This window comes from Chanodichthys erythropterus, chromosome 18, assembly GCF_024489055.1.
Source record: "Chanodichthys erythropterus isolate Z2021 chromosome 18, ASM2448905v1, whole genome shotgun sequence".
In the NCBI taxonomy this organism is placed as follows: Eukaryota; Metazoa; Chordata; class Actinopteri; order Cypriniformes; family Xenocyprididae; genus Chanodichthys; species Chanodichthys erythropterus.
The window spans coordinates 6,928,452-6,952,863 of NC_090238.1; the positions used below are offsets into that span (position 1 = coordinate 6,928,452).

The 24,412-nt window shown below is 35.6% G+C and overlaps 2 protein-coding genes and 1 long non-coding RNA gene across 3 annotated transcripts; 2 read left to right on the forward strand and 1 right to left on the reverse strand.

Annotated features, from left to right (window-relative positions):
* Positions 1–898: 898 nt before the first annotated feature.
* Positions 899–2,492, forward strand: LOC137007147 (ankyrin repeat domain-containing protein 66). Its single transcript, XM_067368464.1, has 4 exons — positions 899–1,037; positions 1,231–1,459; positions 1,856–1,974; positions 2,479–2,492. Exons 1-4 carry the CDS (start codon positions 899–901, stop codon positions 2,490–2,492), a joined length of 501 nt encoding a protein of 166 aa, XP_067224565.1.
* On the reverse strand, positions 1,994–19,966 carry adgrf3a (adhesion G protein-coupled receptor F3a). The gene is made up of 18 exons (XM_067367931.1): positions 19,854–19,966; positions 18,466–18,533; positions 18,366–18,378; positions 18,129–18,263; positions 17,129–17,278; positions 16,927–17,039; positions 16,418–16,476; positions 16,202–16,311; positions 15,837–16,061; positions 15,208–15,435; positions 14,924–15,079; positions 7,928–8,112; positions 7,645–7,830; positions 4,093–5,400; positions 3,957–3,998; positions 2,783–2,821; positions 2,595–2,675; positions 1,994–2,504 (listed from the first exon to the last, which is right to left on the reverse strand). Exons 1-17 carry the CDS (start codon positions 19,879–19,881, stop codon positions 2,613–2,615), a joined length of 3,108 nt encoding a protein of 1,035 aa, XP_067224032.1. The 5' UTR covers positions 19,882–19,966; the 3' UTR covers positions 1,994–2,504; positions 2,595–2,612.
* A 1,109-nt stretch (positions 19,967–21,075) lies between these two features.
* LOC137006941 (uncharacterized) lies at positions 21,076–24,084 on the forward strand. Its single transcript, XR_010892544.1, has 3 exons — positions 21,076–21,368; positions 22,565–22,641; positions 23,751–24,084. It is a non-coding gene; the product is annotated as an uncharacterized lncRNA (long non-coding RNA).
* The last annotated feature ends 328 nt before the right edge of the window (positions 24,085–24,412 follow it).

The following is a 24,412-nucleotide window of genomic DNA, read 5'->3' on the forward strand; positions in this document are numbered from 1 at the left end:
TGTGAATTTATTGATAGTTGTACCGAAAGTACAAGTATTTTGGACCTCAATCCTGCCCTCCCTTCACCCGGTTGTCTGTTGTTTATATAGGGTACATGATTGTGTGATGGGAGTTCTTTTCCCATCCTTTTTGTGAAATAGTTTGTATTCATTTTTCTCTTTATCTTGAGGTGTTTGAATGATTTGGAATAAAACCTGTTTATAAAGTTGGGTTTGTGTTACTGTCATTGTCTTGAACACTTTGAGTGCACTTCAGTAAGAAGGCTAAAAACTATGACACTTGAAAATAAATGCATAGAAAAAAATATATCTCAGAAGTAAGATTAAAGTAGTCTATATAGCTCTAAAAAAAAAATTTTTTTTAATTAGTATAATACCTGCGAGAGGCAAATTATGCTTGCCGTTTGGCAGGAGACAAACAAGGGGGCGCAATGCGGCTCAAAAGCCTACGAGCAGCATTCAGATTCCATGAGGTGTTTTTTGTTTAAACTAAAACATTTGTACACTACAATTCATAATCGTTTAAATATCAATTTATTTGAGTGGTACCTGACACAAATGTAAATTCACCCAAACAGTTGTCACAAATGGCTCTGATTTGTCCATAATCTGCGCTGAGAAAAGTAACGGGTATCACATGACAATGACGTCTATGCGCTACTTATTCTGGACGATAATTTAAAAAGAAATTTTATTAAAGTTATACAGAGAATAGTTTTAAAATAGAATAATAAACTATTTATTTAAACGATTCTTAAAAGAGAGAGAGAAAAAAAAAAACACCTGCTGTCGCGTTGCTGTGGTAACAAGTTGCAGGTCTTGGATGACGTTCTAGCGCAAACAGCAACAAGAGACGGAGTAACCGAAATATAGTTTTTAGTAATTTACCTGATAAAAAATGACAGAGCTGCATCAGGCAGCAGCTGCTGGAGATTATGATCTAGTGGAAGATATTGTGAAAAAAAATTCATGTGACCTTAATCAGAAAGACTTGGACTGGAACAAAAAGACACCGCTGCACTGGGCAGCATCCAGAGGCAGGTTATGCATTCAGGATCAAAATGTGCCATTTTAGATGCTTTTTTTTTATCCTAAATATAATATATAATAATTCTAGTGTAGACTAGTAGTGTGAAGGTCATGAAACTTGAAAATAAAGTGACCTCTGGACTTGATGTCATGTTCTTCTTGCATGTGTGATGTTAAGCCTAAGCTCTGATCTTGTCTAAGGTCAAACAGAAATGGTTCGGATACTGATTGAAAATGGAGCAAGGGCTTGTTTGAGGACGGACAATGGATGGACGCCTGCACACTTTGCAGCGGAGTCTGGGAGACTAACAGTACTACGACTCCTTCATTCCCTCCATGCACCTGTTGACAAGGAGGACACTTCTGGGGATAAACCTGTCAGGATTGCTGAAATCTATGGACATGAAGATTGTGTTCATTTTCTTGAAAAGTAGGATGATTTTTGTACTTAGAAACTTTTTTTTTTTCTCAAATTGCCCATTTCAACCTCTTGACATCCAGTTAGGCCTATGTGTTTGACTTTTTATAGTAGCATTTAATTAATAGAATGATATTTAATAGAGTTTTGATCAGAGGGACTTAAAAGCAAGTAAAGTAGATATCCATGAGCAGAAGTCTCTTTTGTTTTCTGAATTAGCCTATATTTGTCACATAATCAGTTCTTATTGGACTGACTCCTATTAGAGGTCAAGTATGGTTTATACACACTTTATATTATTATTATTTTGTATTTTCTGTTCTACGTTCTTTTGATGTGTGGACTAGATTTGTGGCTACGTAATGTGATACTAGGCATTTAATAATGTGGTGTTCTCTGTACTTTCAGGGCAGAGATTGAGAGCAGAAACTATCGGCAAATGGCAAAGTTCAATGGACTGCCCTTAGATGATACTGATGAAGAATGGGAACAAGAGAGAAACGAAGCCAGACTGCAAGGAAAATCAAGTAATTAAAAAGTAGGTTTTATTATACCATGAGAGCAAAAATACAAATTAATGTGTGTTTTTTAAATGTAAAAAAAATTAAATGTAAAATATAAGAGAAAGCATTGTCAGAGGAAGTAAAATTGCATGCCAAAATTCTACAACTGTCACCAGTTTTGAGTAATAACCAAGTAAGCTATACAGGCATAAAAGCATAAATATACTTACATGAATTTACTTAAAATTAAATATACCATTTTTAGAAAGAAAAATTAATCATTCACAGACAGAAATCTAAATACATTCATAATACAGTAAACTAACATGACAAAGTATACATACTTGAGTACACTGATATACATTATCCTCTGGAGTACAATATCACAAATAATAGTACAGTGTTTAAGAAAACAATTAACAATTTAAACAATTAATAAACAATTATCTGTTTTTATAGCCATTTTAATCTGCATAGAATGTGACAGAATTTAATCCATGGAAAATATGTGTCTTTTGTTGCTTCTAGAATGCACCGACTAAACCATTCACATGCTGATTTGGGATACAAAACAACATTAGAACATCATATTAAATAAAATAAAAATAAATTAAAAATTTCTTAAGCACACCAATGTAACTTACCTTAAATCTGTCCAATCTTTATTTCCTTATAATAGAAGATGTCGCTTTGGATGAGCTTTCACTTTTAGAATGCGCTGATTGCTAATGAAAGAAAATGTAAGAAGATTAGCTCTGTGTTGTTTTATGTATTTGTGTTCGCAATAAATTTTGCATTTGTAGAAGTGTATATTTCCCTTGTACGAACTAACCTTGGAACCTTTGAAACGCTTCACAAGTGCATCACGAACCTTTGGAGAAAATTAAATATGCACATTTTATTGAGCATCGCTGTAAAGGTTTTATAGACTGAAATCTTGTGATAGCAAATTTGTTCAGTAATAGTGGTAATAGTCCAGTCAGAAAAAGAACAGTGATTAAAATATTTTATATTCTAAGGGTTAGTTTACCCCAAAATTTCTGTCATTTATTAACACAAATTAAGATTTTTGATGAAATACGAGTTTTTTTGGGTTTTTTTCTCCCAAAGAAAGCAACATAATTACCACATTCAAGGTTCAGAAAGGTAGTAAAGACATTGTTAAAATAGTCAACATGACTGCAGTGGTTCAACTTTAATGTTATGAAGCAACAAGAATACTTTTTGTGAGTCAAAACAAAAATAACGACTTTATTCAACAATTTCCTCTCTACCCTGTCAGTCTCCTATGAAGTTTAATTTGAAGACACATTGCAGCGCTTCTGTGTTCTTTGTCAGAATACTGGCTCAGTGTTGGCTGGCTCCTGCGTCAGCATCACATGCATACATCGTGCTGCTCATGTGACCAGCGTCGACAAATACAGAGCCAGCGTTCGGATGTAAACAAAGAAGCGCTGCAATGCGTCAACTGCTTAAGAGACTGACAGGGTAGAGAAATTGTTGAGTAAAGTCATCTTTTTGTTTTTGTTTTTGCATAGAAAAAAAGCATTCACATCGCTTCATAACATTAAGGTTTAACCACTGTAGTCACGTTGACTATTTTAACCATCTCTTTACTACTTCTCTGGGCCTTCTGCTTTCTATGGGAGATAAAAAAAACCTTTTGGATTTCATCAAAACATATCTTAATTTGTGTTTCGAAGATTCTTGTGGGTTTGGAACAGGATGAGTAACTTAGACCGTGTGTCCACCTAAAAAGCAACATTTTTACAAAGTCGACATTTTTAGTCTGAAACAAATTATCTGCAAAATTAGTTACAAGTAACAAGTGCCACGTATATTCCATATCATAGCAACAAAACTGGAAAAAAAATGCTGTGCTGTCGAAGCGCTCTCAAGCGCTCACAAACGCTTTGGTAGAAACATGGCCTTCCAGAAATTTCATTTTTGGGGGAACTAAATCTTTAAAAACAATCATATTGAAGACACATAATGGGCATATTTACCTTTTTCTCTCCAACGCAATTTGTCAGTAATATGAAAAAGCCCTGCAATAAAATACATGAAGGTATTTTATAGTACATGCATGATTGCACTCAGTATGAGTAAAATAGATAGAAGCGTTTGATGCTTGACTCTCACCTGTAGTGAATTGAGTACTGTAAATGTGTAGTTCACGACTTGGGCCCAAGGTTTTTGTGTAAGGTCAAGATTCATTATAAAAAATCCGAAGATCCAAGTTATTCCAAGGACAGGGCTTAGGAAGACTATCGTCTTAATCATACTCTTGGCAACTTCCTTTTCGTCCCGCGCCTTTGCCTCCGACACAGTAGGGGTTGCTATCTTCATGATCACCACAGCCAGGGTGAACAAGTTTATAAACACAATAGTTCCGACAGGAAGAATAAAGGCATAGATGGAGCCCTTCAACGTACCCTTGTATACGAGCCAGCAAGTTGTTTCGGAATAGTAATGACCAGCTTCTCCGTTACTGAATGTAATGAAGGTTATTGCCACACATAATATTGGGCATACGTAACCAAGAGTGATAGACAATCCCCAAAAAACCCTTTTCCGCAGATGGTCAAAGACAAATATTATTTGGTGCAGAATTACAAAACTCAAGCACAGCATCCAGAAGAAGACGGCTAAGAAAAAAAAGTGCTTGACTACTGTGAGGATGGAGCACCATTGTGCGGGGGTTTTCTCAGGCTCAGCTGATGCTAAAAATCCACAGTGTGCAAACAGCAAGCATAAAGCGATGTTGAATACGGCCACATGCCGAAAATTGGATATGTCTGACTTTACAACTGCATCCCATACCAAAATCTCAATGATTAAACACAGAACAAGTGAAAGAATTGATATTCCTAAGCCAACGTAGGTCAGTTCCTCCATGTAGGGTAGGGTCACTTTATCTTTAGACATCAGTATGGTGAATGCAGAGTTGTGGTCACATGTGCATAACTCTTCATTGGTCGCACCACCCCATGTACACCCTTCTCTAGACCACTTATTCGCACTTACATTCCAGAAAACACAATACATTTCGTGATTTGGGAGTCTTGTTTTGGAGTAATCAAATGCCATCTCAACTCTTTTAGTCCCATTGGTATTATTTACAGTAGTAATTGACAAGATGGTGGTCTCTGGTATAGCATTAATATCATTCAGCTCGGGTTTTGGTAAAATTTCATGAAGGTTCTGGAATCCAACGACAATAACCCCATTGCCTGTGATGACACTGGTATTGAAGCTACCACAGTTGTCATTACAGAGCTTCAGTTCAACATTTTTATAATTGTGAGAGGCATTCGAGGACAGATTTGAGTTGTTCACCATTTTCTCAACAGTATTTAGATATTTTACAGATAAATCTGTGTCAAGATTTGCAGGGTTTTTCCAGGCATTTGTGTCATTCAAAACATTGCTTATAGAATTGACAAAGTCCTGCAATATAAAAACAAAAAGACAGTGAAATGCAATTAGACTTTGAACAAACACAGGAAGAATACACTCAAATAAATAGGTCTTTGGCTGAACATGATCCACATCATTGAAACAAGTAACACCCAATAGAATCAACCATGTAAAACTAACTAGAATCAGTGTTGTTTGTTTACTTTGAATGAATGGCTTTAGTTTAACTTGAATTATTGGTTTTCATATACCTTGAATTATTCAAGTTATCCTACAGTTAAGGCTTCTTCTTTAGTCCATATGTTTATATACTAGCAAACTAAACATAACTTTTCTGTATACATATGATGTTAAGTGTTGGTGGCTCATATCAGATTTTAATTTGTTATTAATTTAACCCTCTACCGCATAGTGTTGCCATATGGCAACATACTCTTTATGTTCATTTCCTTGCCACCGTCTCTTTAAGAGAACATTCTAGTTTTTTTTTTTTATTGGTAAGAGAAGACCTTAATTTAGCCAATGATGTGCTTTGGTTAAGTCACATGACATGCATTTTTTTTCTGTGACGCGATATCTGACAGACTGCAATCTCTTGTCGGTAGTTGCTGAAAGCAAACTAAAACGTCAGTAACAAACAAGGACCTGCCCATGTCACATTAACAAAAAAAATGTTAACATCATCTAAGGTAAGGTATGATGACATATTCACCACTCAAAAATGTTTTTATGAAATTAGTTTTTGGTAAATCGAGAAAATGTCTGTGTTGCCATATGGCAACACTGCGCAATAATGGAATGGCATTATTATAATAGGTTAGATAGCTAGCAAAGATCAGCTGCAGTCTGTTAAGCTATAACAATAAAAACATTAATGCTAGTGATATAATGTTGATTAGTCGTATGTTAAGGACTGCCATGGCTTTTGTATTATGGATTAAATCAACATCAGAGATCTGCCATCACAGCCATGTATACTGGCCCAGACCAACCACTGTCCTATCATGGTGTCTCAAAAAGGCAGGTGCAAGTGGCTGTAAGTGTATTGTAAGTGTGAAGAGCACCAAATGTGATGTCTACATGTGTCTCACCTTTGGAAAAAAAAATGCTTTTTGAAGTTTCATACAGAAAAATGGTGAAATTTAAAGAATATAAAACATTATTCAGCAAAAGAGAATGGAAAAACAAGATGTTGGAAAATAAGTATGGTATTGTTTATAATTACTGCTAAAACTTATAATAGCACTAATTGATTCAATACAAACAACATTTCTGAGGAAAAATATGAACTATATACACTTAAACTTATTTTAAGTTTTTCCACTATTGTACGTTGTGGCCATATGGCAACATATCATAAAGCACCTTAAAATAATATTTTTTTCCAAAATTGTTTTTTTTACAGCACTTTAAGTTAAGCCATTCTAAGAAAAGAAAAAGAGTCAAATTTTTTTTTTTATAGATTTATCATAATGTGTGCGGTAGAGGGTTAAGCAAATTGCACTTGCTGAACCAAACCGATGAGTTGATTGCCAAACTCTTCACAACTTTAAACTTTCTGTGTGTAAACAATCACATCACTCAATGAAATTCATTCAGTGATCAAAATCTGTCAGATATACATATATTCCATAAATATCTGCCATGAAATGCTTTGTTTACATGCTACAAAATTAAATGTATTGTGTACATAAAATATTCCTTTATTCTTTTTCTGTGTATTACTTTTCTCAGCAAACTTTAACTGCTGTTGATCAGTTTCTAAAAAAGCTAAATCTAAAGAGATACATAATAGCATTCAGTTAGAAAAAAATGACTGTGTAAACAAAAAATAGAACAAACATTAAGTTTAAACAACATTTAAATAGTCTGACCAGTATGACTCCCATAATGACAAAAAAAAAGCCATTGACCAATTTACTGAAAAATAACTAAGTTTTAAAACATGAAGTAAATGTTTTATGTGAGTTACATTTTGCAGACACACAATACATTCCCATAAAATAGTTGTGACAATTACACTTACAAATGTAGATAATGTTAAGATCAAAGAGATTGAGGAAAAACAGAAATACTTGAGATATATGCTAAAAGTAAAAAGTTCTATGGCATTTCTTTTCACATGGGTTGTGTTACTCCATCAATTGTAATAGATCAGATCTCTAAATATATAGATGTGGGTCAAATATTACTGAAGTTTTAAAGAAGAATTACATGTTAATAAGAGGGTTAATGCATAATGTTTTAGAGAAACTAGAGAGAAAACATACTTACAGGGATGACAGTATCATTCCATTTATTTTTCTGTTCTTGAGATACATAATTCATGACATCTAAAATACTTATAGATGCATTAATATTTGCAAATGAGTTGAATGTCTTGATTGTGGTAGAATCCTTTATGCGTTCGAAAATGTCTTTTGCACTGTCCTTAATGAAGCCAATACCTTTATTTAATTCCTGTTATTATGAAGGTAAAGAAAAATCAAGCGTTTAGTACTAAGAGTAAATATGGCCAACAATGAGGAATGCATAAATAAATACCAAATAGTGATACCTGTACATCCTTTTCAATGACATGCAGGTCCTTATTCACACAAGAAGAGATTTCATTTTGCCACGTTCCGTTTTTGCATTCTCTCGTTCTCAAACCAACAGCAGAATTAATACAATTCTTGCTGGCATTGTAATTGCTTTTTGTGATGGGCCAGCCTTCATTTGGTTCACAGGTTTGTGACAACTCTAGTGAAAAATAAATATACTAAAATGTATTTGAAATATATTTATTTTATGCTAACTGTACTACAAATGTATTTACATATTTATGTACTTAATATAAATACCCTGCAATTGTACCTTTAGTATACTAAATTGGTATAGTCAAGTCAAGTCACCTTTATTTATATAGCGCTTTTTACAATGTAGATTGTGTCAAAGCAGCTTTACAGTGATAACTGGTACATTACTTAAAGAATAGTGTCAATGCAGGCAGATCAAAGCACTGTTGAATATCAAATGTCAAGTCAAATGTCAAGTGTCTAATAAGCAACTAAGCAAGCCAAAGGCAACAGCAGCAAGGAACCCAAACTCCAACAGGTGACATCAGGTGGCAAACAAGTGGCAAAGGTGTTAAAATGGAGAAAAAAAACAATTGGGAGAAACCAGGCTTAGTCAGGAAAATATGAGAAATATGCATTGTGCAATATAAAGAAGAACTCCAAATAAAGTTTTATTAGAATATGTATGTCAGTAAATATATATTAATGGGTTTGTAGTATGAAATGAATGTAGGCCTATTTTAAATACATTTTGGTAGTTTTTTGACTTGGGCAGATTCTCCATCCATTGGCTCTGACATGTTTTCTCACTGTCATGCACCTAACTCAGAAACTCTTAAGAAAAATTCATAGTTACTAAAACTCATAATTATGAGTTTTATCATAAATATATTCTTTCTGACATGACTTGAAAACACTGTAACTGCTGAAGCTAAACCTTGATCACCATTGGCCTGCCTCAACGTCCTATTATTGGTTGAACCTCAATGATTGATATGTTTTGAACAAGCCATAAAGCCAGTGCCATCACAATCACCAACAATTGGTTTTGCTGTACTTTTGCTTAACAACAGAACTTGTTTCTGCTAACTGGTGCTGTGAAGACTTTTGCCTACAGCTCAAATTTAACAATGAGCAATTTGCAAATAATCATTATAGTTAGCTATTTGATTTGTTAAATATTTAAGTACTACTTCTGTAATTTATTTTTGAATCCTATGTTGACCTGTGATGATTAAATTTACAATTAAATTAACTGTATTTGAGTTCTACTTGTTGAGTGTAAAAATAGTATTGGTCCAGATAAAAGTTTACAGGAAATGTGTTTTGAGTTGCAGAAAATAATCATGAAGTAAGTTTTATAATTATGACCTACTTTTCAATAATTTGCCCACACTTTGAAAATCAGCTATAGGCTATTGTTTAATTAAATTCAAATTTATTTCTTTAGCACTTTTCACAATTTTGCATGCCGCAAAGCAAATATACATACATATAGAAAGGAGTTACAAAAGTAAATATTTGTAATTATGACAAATAAAGAAAACAACATAGTTTGAAATGGTGAAAGAAATTCACGTATCTGATCAGAAGTTTCATTACTTTAGAGTATTAGATCTGTTGTATAGGACTTGATGTTGATATCCCTTAATGCATACTTGAGGCACCGATGAGACTCCATGGGATGGTCCATTGAGTGATGGCACTGTCGTCTGGTATGTCATCAGGAGGGTACTTGAGGCTCCGATGAGACTCCGTGGGATGGTCAGTTGAGTGATGGCACCCTTTGGGTTGTCAAGTGGGCGCCCTCCTTCCTTGGTGTTTCGCTGATAGGCCCACGACACCTCTAGAGGGTTCAGCAGTGAATCCCAGCGTCCCAGGTTCACTCCCTAGGTTCCATCAACTCATTTGAAGACCCAAGCGGAGTCTTTTCTCTTCACCCATAGCCACTGGCTTCCCTTCTCCGCAGCCACAGAGAGGTCTTTGACTGCCTGCCGATGGGCCTTTCCTCGCACTCCCATCTCCCTAAGTAGCCTGGATGTTGAGGTGGCTACAAACCCTCTGCAGCCTACTTCCACTGGACGTACCTTCACGTTCCAGCCTTGTTGCTGCACATCGGTTGCAAGTTCAGCGTACCTCAACCTTTTCCGTTCATAGGCCTCCTCCACTGCACCCTCCCAGGGCACAGTGAGCTCGATGATGTAGACAAGCTTGAGGGAGGCTGACCACAGAACAAGGTCTGGTCGCAGGTTGGTGGCTGCGATTTCAGCTGGGAAGCAGAGTTTCCTGTTCAAGTCTGCCAGCAGCTCCCAGTCCCGTGCTCTGCCCAGCTGACCAGAGTCTGATCTTATGGTGGTGAGGTTGGCTTGGCCCTCACCCTCCCGAACAAATAGTGTTGGCTGCCACTGGGGTGACGGGGGAGGCAGGGCATTCACGCTTCTCCGTCGACTTTCCAACACTGCTGTAAGACACTTTAACACCTGGTTGTGCCGCCAGGTGTAACGGCCTTGGGTGAGGCTGGTCTTGCATCCCACTAAGATGTGCTTCAGTGTTGCTGGACTTGAGCATAGAGGACACGTGGGGTCTTCGGCATACCATTGGCTTAGGTTTGCAGGAGAAGGTAGGACATCGTAGGCAGCCCTGATGGTAAAGCTTGCCCTAAATGCCTCCATCTCCCACAGCTCTTTCCAGGAGATCTTCCTCTTCCTCAGCTTGGGCGCACCTTCTTGCTTCCTCCTCCCGACGTACCTCCTGGACCACCATCTTACGTCTCTGAGGTGGAGAGGCCTTGCTCCACACTGGTGTACTGGCCCCAAGTCCAAGACCAGTCCTCCCCTCCTGCACTCGGCCCACGATGTCCTTATGTCTGAGTGCTGCCTTTGCCTGCTCAGTTGCAGCCAACGGGGTCCACTTCCTCCCAGCGGCCAAGATGGGGGTAGCTTGGGCTACAAATGGATCGTTCGAATCCAGTAGCATCATCTCCAGTCTGACTTTGGCACACTTGTACTCCTCTACCAGACTGGAAATGGGCAGATGTAGCATCCCTTTGCCGTAAAGTCCAATACTGCTGAGGCACCTGGGAAGGCCAAGCCACTTCCTTACGTATGTGCTGACCAGTCTCTCCAGCTTTTCCACCTTCGAGAGCGGGACTTCATAGAGGGTTAGTGGCCACAGGAGACGTGGAAGTAGTCCATACTGCATGCACCAGAGCTTCAGCTTGCCAGGGAGCAGGGTTCTGTCGATCTTTTCCAAGCCACTGGCTACCTCCTTCCTAAGCTGTTCTACTTGCTCTTTGTCTTTAAGGGAGGCATCATACCACCGACCTAAGCTCTTCACTGGCTTCTCTGAGACAGTTGGGATGGGTTCCTCGCCGATGTGGAAGCGGTGGTCCGACAACTTCCCCTTGATAATAGAGATGCTTCTGGACTTGCTTGGCTTGATCTTCATGCGAGCCCGTTCAATGTTTTCCTGAAGCTTTCTTAATAATCGTGCAGTGCAAACCTTGGTCGTGGTGAGAGTTGTGAGGTCATCCATGTATGCTCTGACCGGCGGCAGCCTCAGCCCAGATCTTATTCGCTGTCCGCCAACTGTCCATCTAGAGGCCCGAATGATGACCTCCATGGCCAGGGTGAAGGCCAGTGGGGAGATGGTGCAGCCCGCCATGATTCCCACTTCCAGGTGTTGCCAAGCTGTTGTGTACTCTGCTGTTGTCACACAGAGTTGGACGTCCTGAAAGTAGGCCTTGACAAGGGTTGTGAGAGCTGCTGGGACTCTAAAGTAGTCAAAGGCTGTCCACAGGAGGTTGTGAGGGACTGAGCCAAAGGCATTCGCGAGATCCAGGAACACCACGTGAAGATCTGTTCCCTCCTTTTTGGCGACTTGGATCTGATGCCATATGACACTAGCATGTTCTACACAACCAGAAAAGCCTGAGATGCCTGCTTTCTGGATTGACATGTCAATGAAGTTATTTCTTTGCAGGTATCCTGCCAGCCTGTGAGCGACCACGCAGAAGAAGATTTTTCCCTCTACGTTTAGAAGGCTGATCTGTCGGAACTGCCCAATCACTGATGAGTCCTTTTCCTTGGGGATAAGGATCCCTCCGGCTCTCCGCCAGGATGTTGGTATCTTCTTCTTTTGCCACACAACTCTCATCAGTTTCCAAAGGAATCGCAGGACATCTGGAGCGTTTTTGTAGAGCCTGTATGGAACTCCATTGGGACCTGGAGATGATGCGGCCCTTGCTCTACGCACGGTTTGTTCTACCTCACTCCACCTAAGTGGATTGATATCCAACTCGTGCTCTGGTGGGTTGACTGGTGGCATGTCAGGTGGGAGTGTAACTTTTTCCTGGTGTCTGTCATCTGTGCAGGAGTTTTTCAGATGAAAAACTCACGTATCTGATCAGAAGTTTCATTACTTTAGAGTATTTATAATGCATTCCAATGCACCTACTGTAATACACTTTTTCCATTAATGCTACTTTTATGGCCCGTTGCACTTTGTAATATGGACTCCAGCCCTTTGGGCTGTCCAAATATTATGAATTATTAAATAAATTATTAAACTGATGCTGACCAGTCCTCAAAAATTACACAAAAAGTTAAAATGACAAATAAATTAAGAAACGTTTGCATGAAAAGTAAATCATTTTAATTCATGCATCACATTTAAATCCGCAGCGTAATGCGAGATCGCCAATTCATTTCATTGCGTTTTACGTCAGGAGCAGTTGTGGCGCATTGAGAGTTGAAGCGCGCAGAGACAATCGGCAGAGGAATGTTACAGATGGGGTTATTCCATCTGCGCACACTGAAACACAAGCAGTTCAGTATGTTCACATTCTTCCACCAATGAACGGAACTGTCCAACGCTATCTCACAACTAATTTGTACGTATTTTACCAGGTGGCTAATTCGTATGAATTCATACGACCTCACTTGTACGAACTGTCTGTGTTTTAGTGCGCGCACAAGAATAAAACTAATGTTATGCCGGTTTATGCAATCGCTTCATGTTGCGTTAATGACAGATCGTGTCAAGTAAAAGGGAAGCAAAACATTCTTGATAATGAATGTTGCGTCTGCTGGTTTCATTTCTTACTGTACCTATATTGAAACTTTTCTCGGCAATTCACAGTCTTTTAATCCATATAATTTGTGCTGTCATTAATAATGTCTGCGCGCTTATAGCTGTACTTGTAACAGTATAGAGAGAACACAAAGTAACCCCAGTTTTGCATTGAGTATATCTGTGTGGTGGCGCAACAGGTAAAGTGAGTGCTCTTATGCGACAGCAACCTGAGTTCGAATCCAGCCTGTACTGGTTCCTACAATCAATATACAAATATATATCTGTTCCAATTGTCTCACTGATGTTCACTGGATAAGTAAATTACTGGTATACTGGGGCTGTCTGTAAAAGGCATATTCTAAAGCTTTAACTTTATAAAGATTACTTTATTGTAGCCTATTTGAAGCACACTATAATGATGCCATTAGCATACTACAAGTAACCTTGGAATGCCATTGCAATGTGTTTCAAAATCACTAAAAGTTTGTTATCAGTATGTTCAACACTCTTACTGTGTAATTGAATTGCAATTCTAATGTCACCAAAATACATTTAAAGTTTATGCTGAGTGAATTCTGCATTTCAAAACTTAAATACAAGACTATATTTAAAGTGTACTAAAGTATACTTGGAATAGTTCCACTTTAGCACAAACAAGTATATTTAATACAACTTTAGTTGAACTTAAGCACTGCTTTTGGACAACTAAAATGCATTTAGTACAAAATTAGTTGTTTCAATTTAGCAGAATTTAAGTATACCAATTTATAGCGTGCCACAAGTACATTTAGTTATACTAAAGTACATACAAATAAATTGTACTTAAGTACACTATTTTTTCACTAGGGGAGGCTGTATTAAGGAATGAAAAACTAGTTTAAAAATTTCTTGTCATTTTTGTTTTCATAATTTCAAATCAGAAAACATTCACTAGTTTTTAGTAAGTATAATATGCATCAGTTCGGAAGAAACAAAGTAATTCTTTCAAAAATGAAATTTGTGTCCCCATTCACTCACCATCATGCCATTCCAAATCTGTATAACTTTCTTTTGAGGAGTTCTTTGAATAATATCCTAGCTGCTCTTTTCCTTTTAAAACTCAACAGATCACTTTCACTTAAAAAAGCACCACAACAGTAATTAAGTCATACAATAAGCTTTATGTGAACAGTCTAAAACAATCTACTGCTCTCAGAAGTCATTGTTGTAGTCAATGCTTTTGCATTCAGTTCAGAGTTTTGACAGAGGGAAATATTATCAGTGAATAATGATTTTTTGTTTTATGGATTTGGAAAGTCATTTGAGCCACCTTTGTTGTCATTTCGATACCTGAAAAACCCATTATATGGAAAAGAATGCCCGAAGACAAAGTCATAAAGGTTTGTATGAAAGCACATTTCCGCCACATAAGAAAAATATGTTTTGGTAACTGATAATTAGGACATAAAAATTCACAAATTTCAAAAAAAAAATAAAAAAATTTAAATGTGACTCTCATAATTTCCACTTTTTATTTCATAATGATGATTTACTGTGCCAAAGCATTTTTTTTTCCCATTATGGTGGAAATGGGCTTCCATAGGTTTGGACATGATGCTGTGTATAAGATAAAGGCTGAAAGTTATAAAAGCTAAAGCACTTAATGCTCATATAAGCTGATTTCAGTCATGTAATTTAAGACAAAAAAAGATTGTAATTCATGTAAATATATAATTATATGCATTTATAAGGTGAAGTGGGTAATTTCTGAACCATTAGCAGCGTCCCCCCAAAGAGTTGTTCCAAACATGTCCATTACCACCCACCACTGGTCAGACTAACATACTGGACCCATCCCCTAACTCACTAAATAATCACACACCTATAGAATATACTGAAACTTTAAAAGAGATATAGAATTAAGTTAAAAACACAAAACTTACGTTTAATGATGGGGAGCTGCACAGTCGCCTTTCTGCTTATTTTGAATTTGGATCTATTGTTTGTGAAGTTACAACTGACATCCATGGTTTCGTTATTATTTTCTTTACAATATATGTTCTTTACTGCTGTGTATGATATAACTTCCCCTTGGATTACTAGAGAATTCAGGAATATGAAAATTGTTTATCATCAAGTGTGTAAATACCATAAATAGATATTTATTTTTCCATTATTTACACTGCTTGTGTTTGCATTGAGAGAGCAAAAATAGTAATGTACTTACCTGTTACTTTAAAATCACTTAGACCAGGATCCCATGTAACAGTGTAATTTTCTTTGCTGAATGGAATGTTACACTCAATTTTACATGGAATTACCGGCGTTGAAGTAGTTTTACAATCTGGAAATTGGGGAGTACTCCTGGCCTGTATTTCTGGCAAAAGTGCTATGTCCAACTCTCTGCTTGCTTTGTGTTCAATGGTCCCTTGTGTATACACGCATGTAAATTTTCCTTCAGACAGCAAATAGATAAAAATGATTTTTCAAAGTTGTAAATACGATAAAGATTATTAAAAGATTATTAAAGTATGTTTCACAAGAAAATACTATTTTAGCTTTTCCACTTCAAATAATTTATTTTTCAGATAATCCAATGTGTTACTTGCCATTTCTTTGTAATTGTTTGGGAAATCTACTAGCAGTTTCTTAGGGAAAGTTGTATCTAAACCATTTTTTTTTTCTGTGCATTTTTTTAGACAAATTATTCTGTATTTTACAACACTGAAAAATGACAAACACCAGCTTTAAACTGAAATTGAAGCCAACTTGGATTTAATTATTATATTTAAAAACGAGTGAAAATATTACTCTCAATGTCATGTGATTATCTTAATTATGTGTTTGGAAACATACCTTTCCAGCTTTCTGAAATTCCACTGAGTGCAACAATGTCTTTTGTACCAGTACCATCCTTTGCAAATTTGGCCTCTTGTCCTTTTGTGATCTGTGTTGTTTTATTCTTGTCATCAGTTAAAAACCACTTTACGTCTCCCAAGGCCTCTGGTGGAGCACAAGTTATATTTGCCGCAGAACCTATATCAATCGGTTGATCCTCAGGTACTTCAATACTAATGAGGCCTTTGGAGAAAATAAGACGTGGGTGTGCAATAAACTCTTCTTTATCACATAAATTTGTTTGTGTAGTATTATAAATATAAAACAGTGCCGTAAAAACAGTTTAATAAATAGTTTACCCAGTGGATAAATAAATAAGTTACCTGTTGTAACCAGCCGAGTTCCATTCAGTGTAATAGATGTCCTATTAAGCTCATTAATTGAAACTGGACCAAGTATCTGCACTGTATAATCTACAACCACACTGCCATAACTTTAAATAAAATGGGAGATGTTAATACATTTGTCATTTATTTATTTTTAAATAAACAGAAAGAACAGTAAACAGTATTGCTAGAAGTGTTTGTCATCATGATTACCTGTAACCGTTGATAATCAGAGAATCAAAATATTTAAATGTGCTGTAATGTTTCACAAGCTAAAAGAAATTAAAACATGCAGGTGATGTATATATACAAACAGTGTATTATATATTTCTTGAATTGATCAAGTTGTGCAATCAAATCAAAACTATACAGCGACAGTATTTTAGGCATTGTGCTGCCTGTATATTTCTGTGGAATACTTAAAAACTGCTTTGAACCTTAAAATGCAGTCCTACCACCATAATAATACAAAATGTAATGACTTAAAGTTAATGAAATTTGTCGTTTCCATGAACATTAGCTAGTAGGGAAAGACTAAATGCAAAATGTAAAACACATTAGAATGAATAAAAGCTGGTTAAAAAAGAATGTAAAAGGCACAATCTTTAATACAATGCGATATCTCAAGTAGGGACTAAACCTTATACTATATGTGACTTGACAGTTAGCTGTTAAAATTATTATTATTATAGTGTTGGTGGTTGATTTTCAGCAGTACATACCTTATCCCTTATTATCTGATTCAAGGTCTCGTATTCATTGGAGCCTTTTTTCTCTTTAACACATAGTATTGAGCAATCATACTCTGACATTGTAGTATTTCCATTGATGCTTACTGAAAAAAAAAAGAAAGAAAGAAATCGCAGCGTTTGATGGTTGTTTCTTTCATCAAGAAATCTTGTGCCCAGATCAACACAGCTCTACCTCTTTTGTCAGACAGGCACACAGCGGTTTCTTCAGGTCTAAAAGAGCAGGGCCCGTCTTTGCAGCAGGCATGATTTTTGCATATGTCGTCACTCCATGTGTTTCCTGGCATGCATGAACAGTTCTTATGCGTCTCATTCAACTTGCAATCTGCAAACAAGCACATTAGAGAGGTTTTTTTTTTTTTGTATGTCAACAATTATTAATCAGAAATGTAGCTATTGCCCATAAAGTTTACCCATTTTAGGTCATTCCCCTTATGAAGTGCATTTTATTAAAATTATTAAACCTTAATTTATCATGTAAATAAATCATAATAGTTTTCTTTTAGCACAGTATCAAGTTAAGTGAAAAATCAATTTATAGGTTTTTCCTAACTGCTGTAAAATCATTTTCCATCATTGTAGACTTTCGTAAAATCCCTTTAACCAACGAAGCCATCATTCTCCAGGAATTGACTTTTTTTTTTTTAAACTTTTTTTTGTAAAATTTTTTCCATCTTGTTTGATCAAATGACATAATATTTCATAATGTCAACATTTCAAAAGATGCTTAAAAATATAAGTTTTAATATCCTCATGTTAGCAATAAGCTGTCATTAATAATGTTGATGTTTCTGAATTTGATCAGAGCATATTGCTGAAAGACTTATTAATTTTTACAGAAATACATCCTAAAATTTACAGGAGGCATATTTATTTTTAACCCTTAAAAGCTACCACAAAACAGGACCCTCTTTTATGTTTTTTTTATTGGCATTCTGTAAATGAATATATATATATATATATTATATATATATATATATATATATATATATATGAAAATATGAGTTTTTATGTACTGATTTTTGATTTATTACACATCGCTTGTGTTTTAGGCAAATGTCTGTAAAATTATAATGTACCAGTACCTTTTCAGTGTTTTTCTTTTTCTTGTTTAAGGATGTTTTTTTTTTTTTTTTTTTTCATTGTGTAATTTCAAGCATTATATGTTTGTTTACCTGTTGTGCTGGTGATTTCGGTTACAGTTGCATTTTTCACATTTATTTGTGCGTTTTTTCCCAGAATGTCCGCTACATTGGAATACACCGATTTCTCAATTTCAAGCTCAATAAAATACACCATTGTGGAACTCCCTGGAATGTAGCATTGTGACAGACATTCAGATTAATGGAAAAATGTATTTTATTTATTCAACAGATTATTATTCATAATAGGCAGAAATGTATATATATTACCTGCCACAGCAACCTATCAAACAAGAGTGTGAAAGAGTTAATTCTTTAAATTAATAAATTGTTTGTATAACCGAAGAACTTTCAAAAATAATTAACCCACCTTAAAAATAATGGACAGAAAAAGGAGAATAACCCCTTTAGACAATTTCATTTTTGTGCCATCAATTTCTGGTGAATGGAACAGAGCGCAGTCATGAACATATGAACATGTGCATATGCCTTCCATCAGTGACGTCAATCAGGCAATACATTTATTCATTTAGCACACACATTTAACCAAAGCGACTTACATCGTCCAGAATATACAAACTGGATAAGGGAAGTTTATGAGGAATGAAAGCAAAGTAGTTTAAATTGACCACAGCAATATGCATTCAGATACACTACAATCAGAAGTTTGGGATTTGTTTTTCAAAGAAATCTCTTCTGCTCACCAAGGCTTTATTTATTTGCTCAAGAATAAAGTAAAAACAGTAATATTGTGAAATATTATTTCAATTTAAAATAACCGTTTTCTATTTTGGATTATATTTTAAAATGTAATTTATTCCTGTGATGCAAAGCTGAATTTTTAGCATCATTACTCCAGTCTTCAGTGTCACATGATCCTTCAGAAATCATTCTAATATGCTGATTTGCTGCTCAAGAAACATTTCTGATTATTAACAATGTTGAAAACAGCTGCTTCATAGTTTTGTGAAACCTGTGATACGCTACAAAAATTTGGGGTAAATATGATAAAATAGATTTTATTCAGCAAGGATGCAAAAGATTTCTAGGTAACACTTTACAATAAGGCCTCATTCATTAACATTAGTTAATGTATTAACTAACAATGAGCAATACATTTGTCAGTGTTTATTAATCTTTGCATTAATGCATTAATCTTAAAAATTTTGATTGTAATAATTTATTACAAAACAAACATTTTGTAAATATAGAAATTAACATCAACTAAGATGAAAAAATGCTTAAGGTTTGTTCTTTCTTAGTTCATGTTAACTAATGAAACATTATTGTAAAGTGTTACAGATTTTTATTTCAAATAAATACTGTTCATTTAACTTTGTCAAACTGAAAAACTTTCTATCAGCTTTCCTTAACTTTTCCACAAAATTTTCAACATTGATAATAAAAAGCATTATTAATAATGGAGCTGCAAATTTCTGAAGGATCATGTGACTGTGAAGACTGGAGTAATGATGCTGAAAATTCAGCTTTGCATCACAGGAAAAAATTACATTTTAAAATACATTCAAATAGAAATATTTATATAGAATAAAGAGCATTTTAAATAGAAACAGTTATTTTAAATTGCAATATTTCACAATATTACGGTTTTACTGTATTTTAAATGTGAGCATAAGAGACTTCTTTCAAAAACATTTAAAAATCTTAATTCTTCCACTCTTTTTAACAAGTTACATCCTGATACATGGAGCTGAAGTGAAGAACATGAGTTAGAAACCTTTAATCGTGTTGACGTACCTCTTTGGCTTGTAAGTCCTGACAGCATTATTGATCCCTGGATTCAGCCTGTAATTTAACTGCAGTGATAACTTTCTTTAAAAACTTACAAGAGTCCATACAGACAGAGTAAGAGGATGGAATGATATCCCAGTCAACGGATTTTTCCAGTTACCCTTCTGATTTGCATTATTCAGGTCACATGACTCCAAAGCATAAAATACTTTTATTCAAATTATTCTCCACCACAATAAAAAATGGCTCCTCTTGAATAAAAATATACTGTAAGTGTATTTGTAAATAATACACTGTAAAAACATTATTGTTGGTTTAACTTAAGTAATCAGATTGCCTTAAAATGTTGTTCATACAAAGAAAGAGATCTCATGATCGTCAATTTATCTCATATAAATATGACACTGCACTACTTTTCCATTATTTTTCAAAGTAAACATGCTCTAACATATAAGCTGAGCTCCTCTAACACTGACCAATAGGAATGCAATGATATTACAGCTGACTCTCTCACATACAATTATTTGAATTTATTAACACACACACACACACACACACACACACACACACACACACACACACACACACACACACACACACACACATATATATATATATATGTATGTATGTATATGTATGTATGTATATCCTCCTGAGACCCCCAAATGTTTTTTTTTAATTTAGTATTTTTTCACGTCATTATATTGTTTAGAGCATAAAAAACAAATGAAAAAATACCATTTTAAAAAAAAAATATTTTATTCATATGTTATGCTATGTCCTCTGTAGTGGACACCAGGACTAAGTTGTTTAAAAAATAAAATGACATGAAATGACATGTATAGGCAAAAACAATGGGATTTTTTTTTAATCACCAATCAATTTTTAGGCTTCAGGATTGTTTTTAACCAAACTTTGTATAAAGATGATTCTCAACTATGTTATGAAACATATAATCGAATTAATTGATATACCATTTTACTTTATGCAATTTGTGGGTAAAATAGCAATACATGGGTTTTCCCATTCAATACAATGTATCTATACACTGTATCTAATTTGCATATTAATGTGTTCTTGGAGCAACATGCAATGAAAAAAGAAGTGTAATAATGGGAGCAATAATTGGCAACATTTTCATAATAATATGTAATAATTAATAGGAATATTGATATATAATTTATTTCCCTATTCACTCACTCTAAAAACTCCTGGGTTATTTCTTTAACCCATTTTCTGGGTTATTTGTGTTGGGTTAAAATTATGGGTTATTTTTTCAGAGAGTAACCATTTTCTGGGTTATAGGGCTAATATTTTGACCCAATTCCTGGGTTGTTTAGGTTTCTGGGTTATTTTTCAAAGAGTAACCCATGTTCTGGGTTAACGCCCCTTCCCCCCGCCCTCGCTGTTGTTCTGGAATTTTCTCACAACAGTCGTTTGAAACAACCGTCACTTGAACTTGAACGCACTCGATCCGTTTTGGCCTGGGCTTCTTCGGTGCAACTTCATCGCGTGTTCAAGGTAAGCAAGTATTTTCAGTGTCAATGTAACGTAAACTTTTCTGTGTCCATGTCCCCGTTGCTAGTTTAGCACCATCTGTTGAAAAAATGACCATGGCTTACCGTGGTAATTCTGTGGTTAGCACGTAGCCGCCCACGGATATCGCGACAACATCTAACTAGTTTAAAGTCCGTGTAAAGTCAAAATAAATATGTGTTTTGAGTTTGTCAGACTAAATAAGAAAGTGTTATTAACCACCCAGCCAAATTTGAATGATTAAAAATAACGATAAGTTCATGAAATTAGGTGTCAAAATGGTTGTGCTTTTTACACATCGAGAAACGTATGATCTATTTAATGTGTTTAGAAGAAAATGACTGAATTCACTTTACACGGTCTTTAAATTCTATTTTTCATAAACTGTGCTGTACTTATCTCATTGTTATAATACTGGTAATAATACGATAAGCACAGTGCAGCTAGTGGCGACTTCATGCCGCGTTAAGGGGGTCGAACACCGGACGAGAAGCGCCGCGCTGCGCGCGTCTAGGACAACTCAAGGTATCGCGTACTTTCTCAGTTTATGGCCAGCAATATTGTTATGTTTTAGGACATTATGAAATTAAGATAATGTCAGTAGTATGTTATGATTGTACTGTATAATTAAATACAACCGTTGCTGAGTCTGCAGTCTGAACACTTTACCTCAGAGCGTCCGTTAACTGAATGAATTGAGAATATCACCTGAAAATCCAATAACATCAGCAATTTTCATTCAAGCAGCTGATTTCTGTAAATTAATGTAAAACTAAATTTATATTGCAGCACATGGTGAAGTCAGTATATACATTAACGACGATTTGAGACAAATAAGTGTAAATTTAATATAAATCGATGTACATGGCGCTCTGTGGCGCTGCAGGATTTTGAACAAGGTCCCGAACCGTTGCTGGGCGCCGCGGACAGACGCCGAATGGCGCCGCCGGTGTGTGTACACTCATAGAGAATAATGTGTTTGAATTTTAAATACGCTTCTCTTCCGGTGTGCGACCCCCTTTAGCCGCGGCTAGAGCGACGAGGCTACACAATAGTTATGTTAACCAGCTGCGCTGTGCTTATCATATTATACAGTGCCCTACTGTCTTAAGTAGTGAGAGTTAAAGAAGCGTTTCAAGTCTTCAAATTGTTGCTAACCTCTATTGCTATGTTTTCTTCAGGTCATTATAAATGGACAGCTTTGTCGCTGATAAGCTAACTGAGTGGCGGATGTCTGGGCTGATAGAGAATTTTAGAGGTGAGCGTTTTACTCTTTTAAGGGATAATTCACCCAAAAATGAAAATATGATGTTTATCTGCTTACCCCCAGGGCATCCAAGATGTAGGTGACTTTGTTTCTTCAGTCGAACACAAATGATGATTTTCAACTCCAACCGTTGCAGTCTGTCAGTCTTATAATGCGAGTGAATGGTAACACAATTTATAAGAGTCAAAAAATATGCTTAGACAAATTCAAACTGAACCCTGCGGCGCGTGACGACACATTGATGTCCTAAGACAAGAAACGATCGGTTTGTGTGAGAAACCTAAGCGATTGCTGAACGCAGTTGGACATAGTGGTGTTTTAGAGGTAAAAAATTATATAAATACTGTTCGGTTTCTCGCACAAACCGATCGTTTCGTGTCATAGGACATCAATGTGTCGTCACAAGCCGCAGGGTTTAATTTGGATTTGTCTAAGCATATTTTTTGACTCTTATAAATTGTGTTACCATTCATTCGCATTATAAGACTGACAGACTGCAACGGTTGGAGTTAAAAATCATCATTTGTGTTCTACTGAAGAAACAAAGTCACCTACATCTTGGATGCCCTGGGGGTAAGCAGATAAACATCAAATTTTCATTTTTGGGTGAACTATCCCTTTAACTGCCCTCATATCATCTCTCTATACCTAAATATTTTTCTTGAATATGGCTTAAATGTGTCAGTGTAAGATTTTGTGACAGTCACAACTTCTTTGACAGTGGGGAATGCATCTCTATAATAACCCTTATAGTTAAAAGATACTTGTGCCTTGTCTTTAAGCTGTTATGCATAATAATGGGCCAGATATTCACCTTTGCATTAATGTCATTATTACACTTGTTAATGAAAGAAAAGATGGACAGTATAGACTGTCATTCACACAAAATGGGTAATGCTGCAAAAGAACCACATTAGTTAACTAGCAAATTGGGCCACGTTTTTTTTTTTTTTTTTAAACAAAACAAAAAAAAAAAACCAACAGCATTCCCTTAAGAGTGATTATTTATTAGCTTGATAATCAAAGAGTGTCTGGTGAGTGGTTCACAATTGTCTCGACTTATTAACAATACTCATGTTGTCTTGTTTTCTGTCTTTCAGGTGAAGACATAGATGAGGAGGCATTTCTTCTCTTAGATGAGGACACTATCAAAAATCTTGTCCCTCAAGTTCAATCCAGTTATTGAATGTTGTCAAATGTTTGAGAGAAAATGAGTTGTTTATTTTTCTATTTTTTCTAATGTCTAATGTTATTACAGTGTGACCTAAGATAAATAGGTCCAAGTGTGTAGAGTTTAATTTAATTTAATGCAATAAAAATGTAAAAGTGCTTGAAGTGTGTAAGTTTCTGAAGTTTTATTTTCTGAAATAAGGCATACTGGCATAGTAACCCAAGTTAGGTTATTTTTGACCTTTGACCTTTGGTTAAAAAGGGACCTACTAATTTCTGGGATATTTCAACCCAGATATTGGGGTTGTTCTTTTGACCCAAAAGTTGGGTTATATTAACTACAATTTTGGGTTATTTTAACCCAAAATTTGGGTCAGGTATTTAACCCAGAAGTTGGGTCAAAAAGAATAACCCATTTTTCTGGGTTGAAATAACCCAGAAATTAGTTGGTCCCTTTTTAACCCAGGATTTGGGTCAAAAATAACCCATTATGGGTTATTTTTGACCCAGGAGTTTTTAGTGTGCTTGTTGTGTCTCCTGAAATGCCTGATAAACATGATTTAAGTCCCGGTGTCTTCTACAGTGGACATGT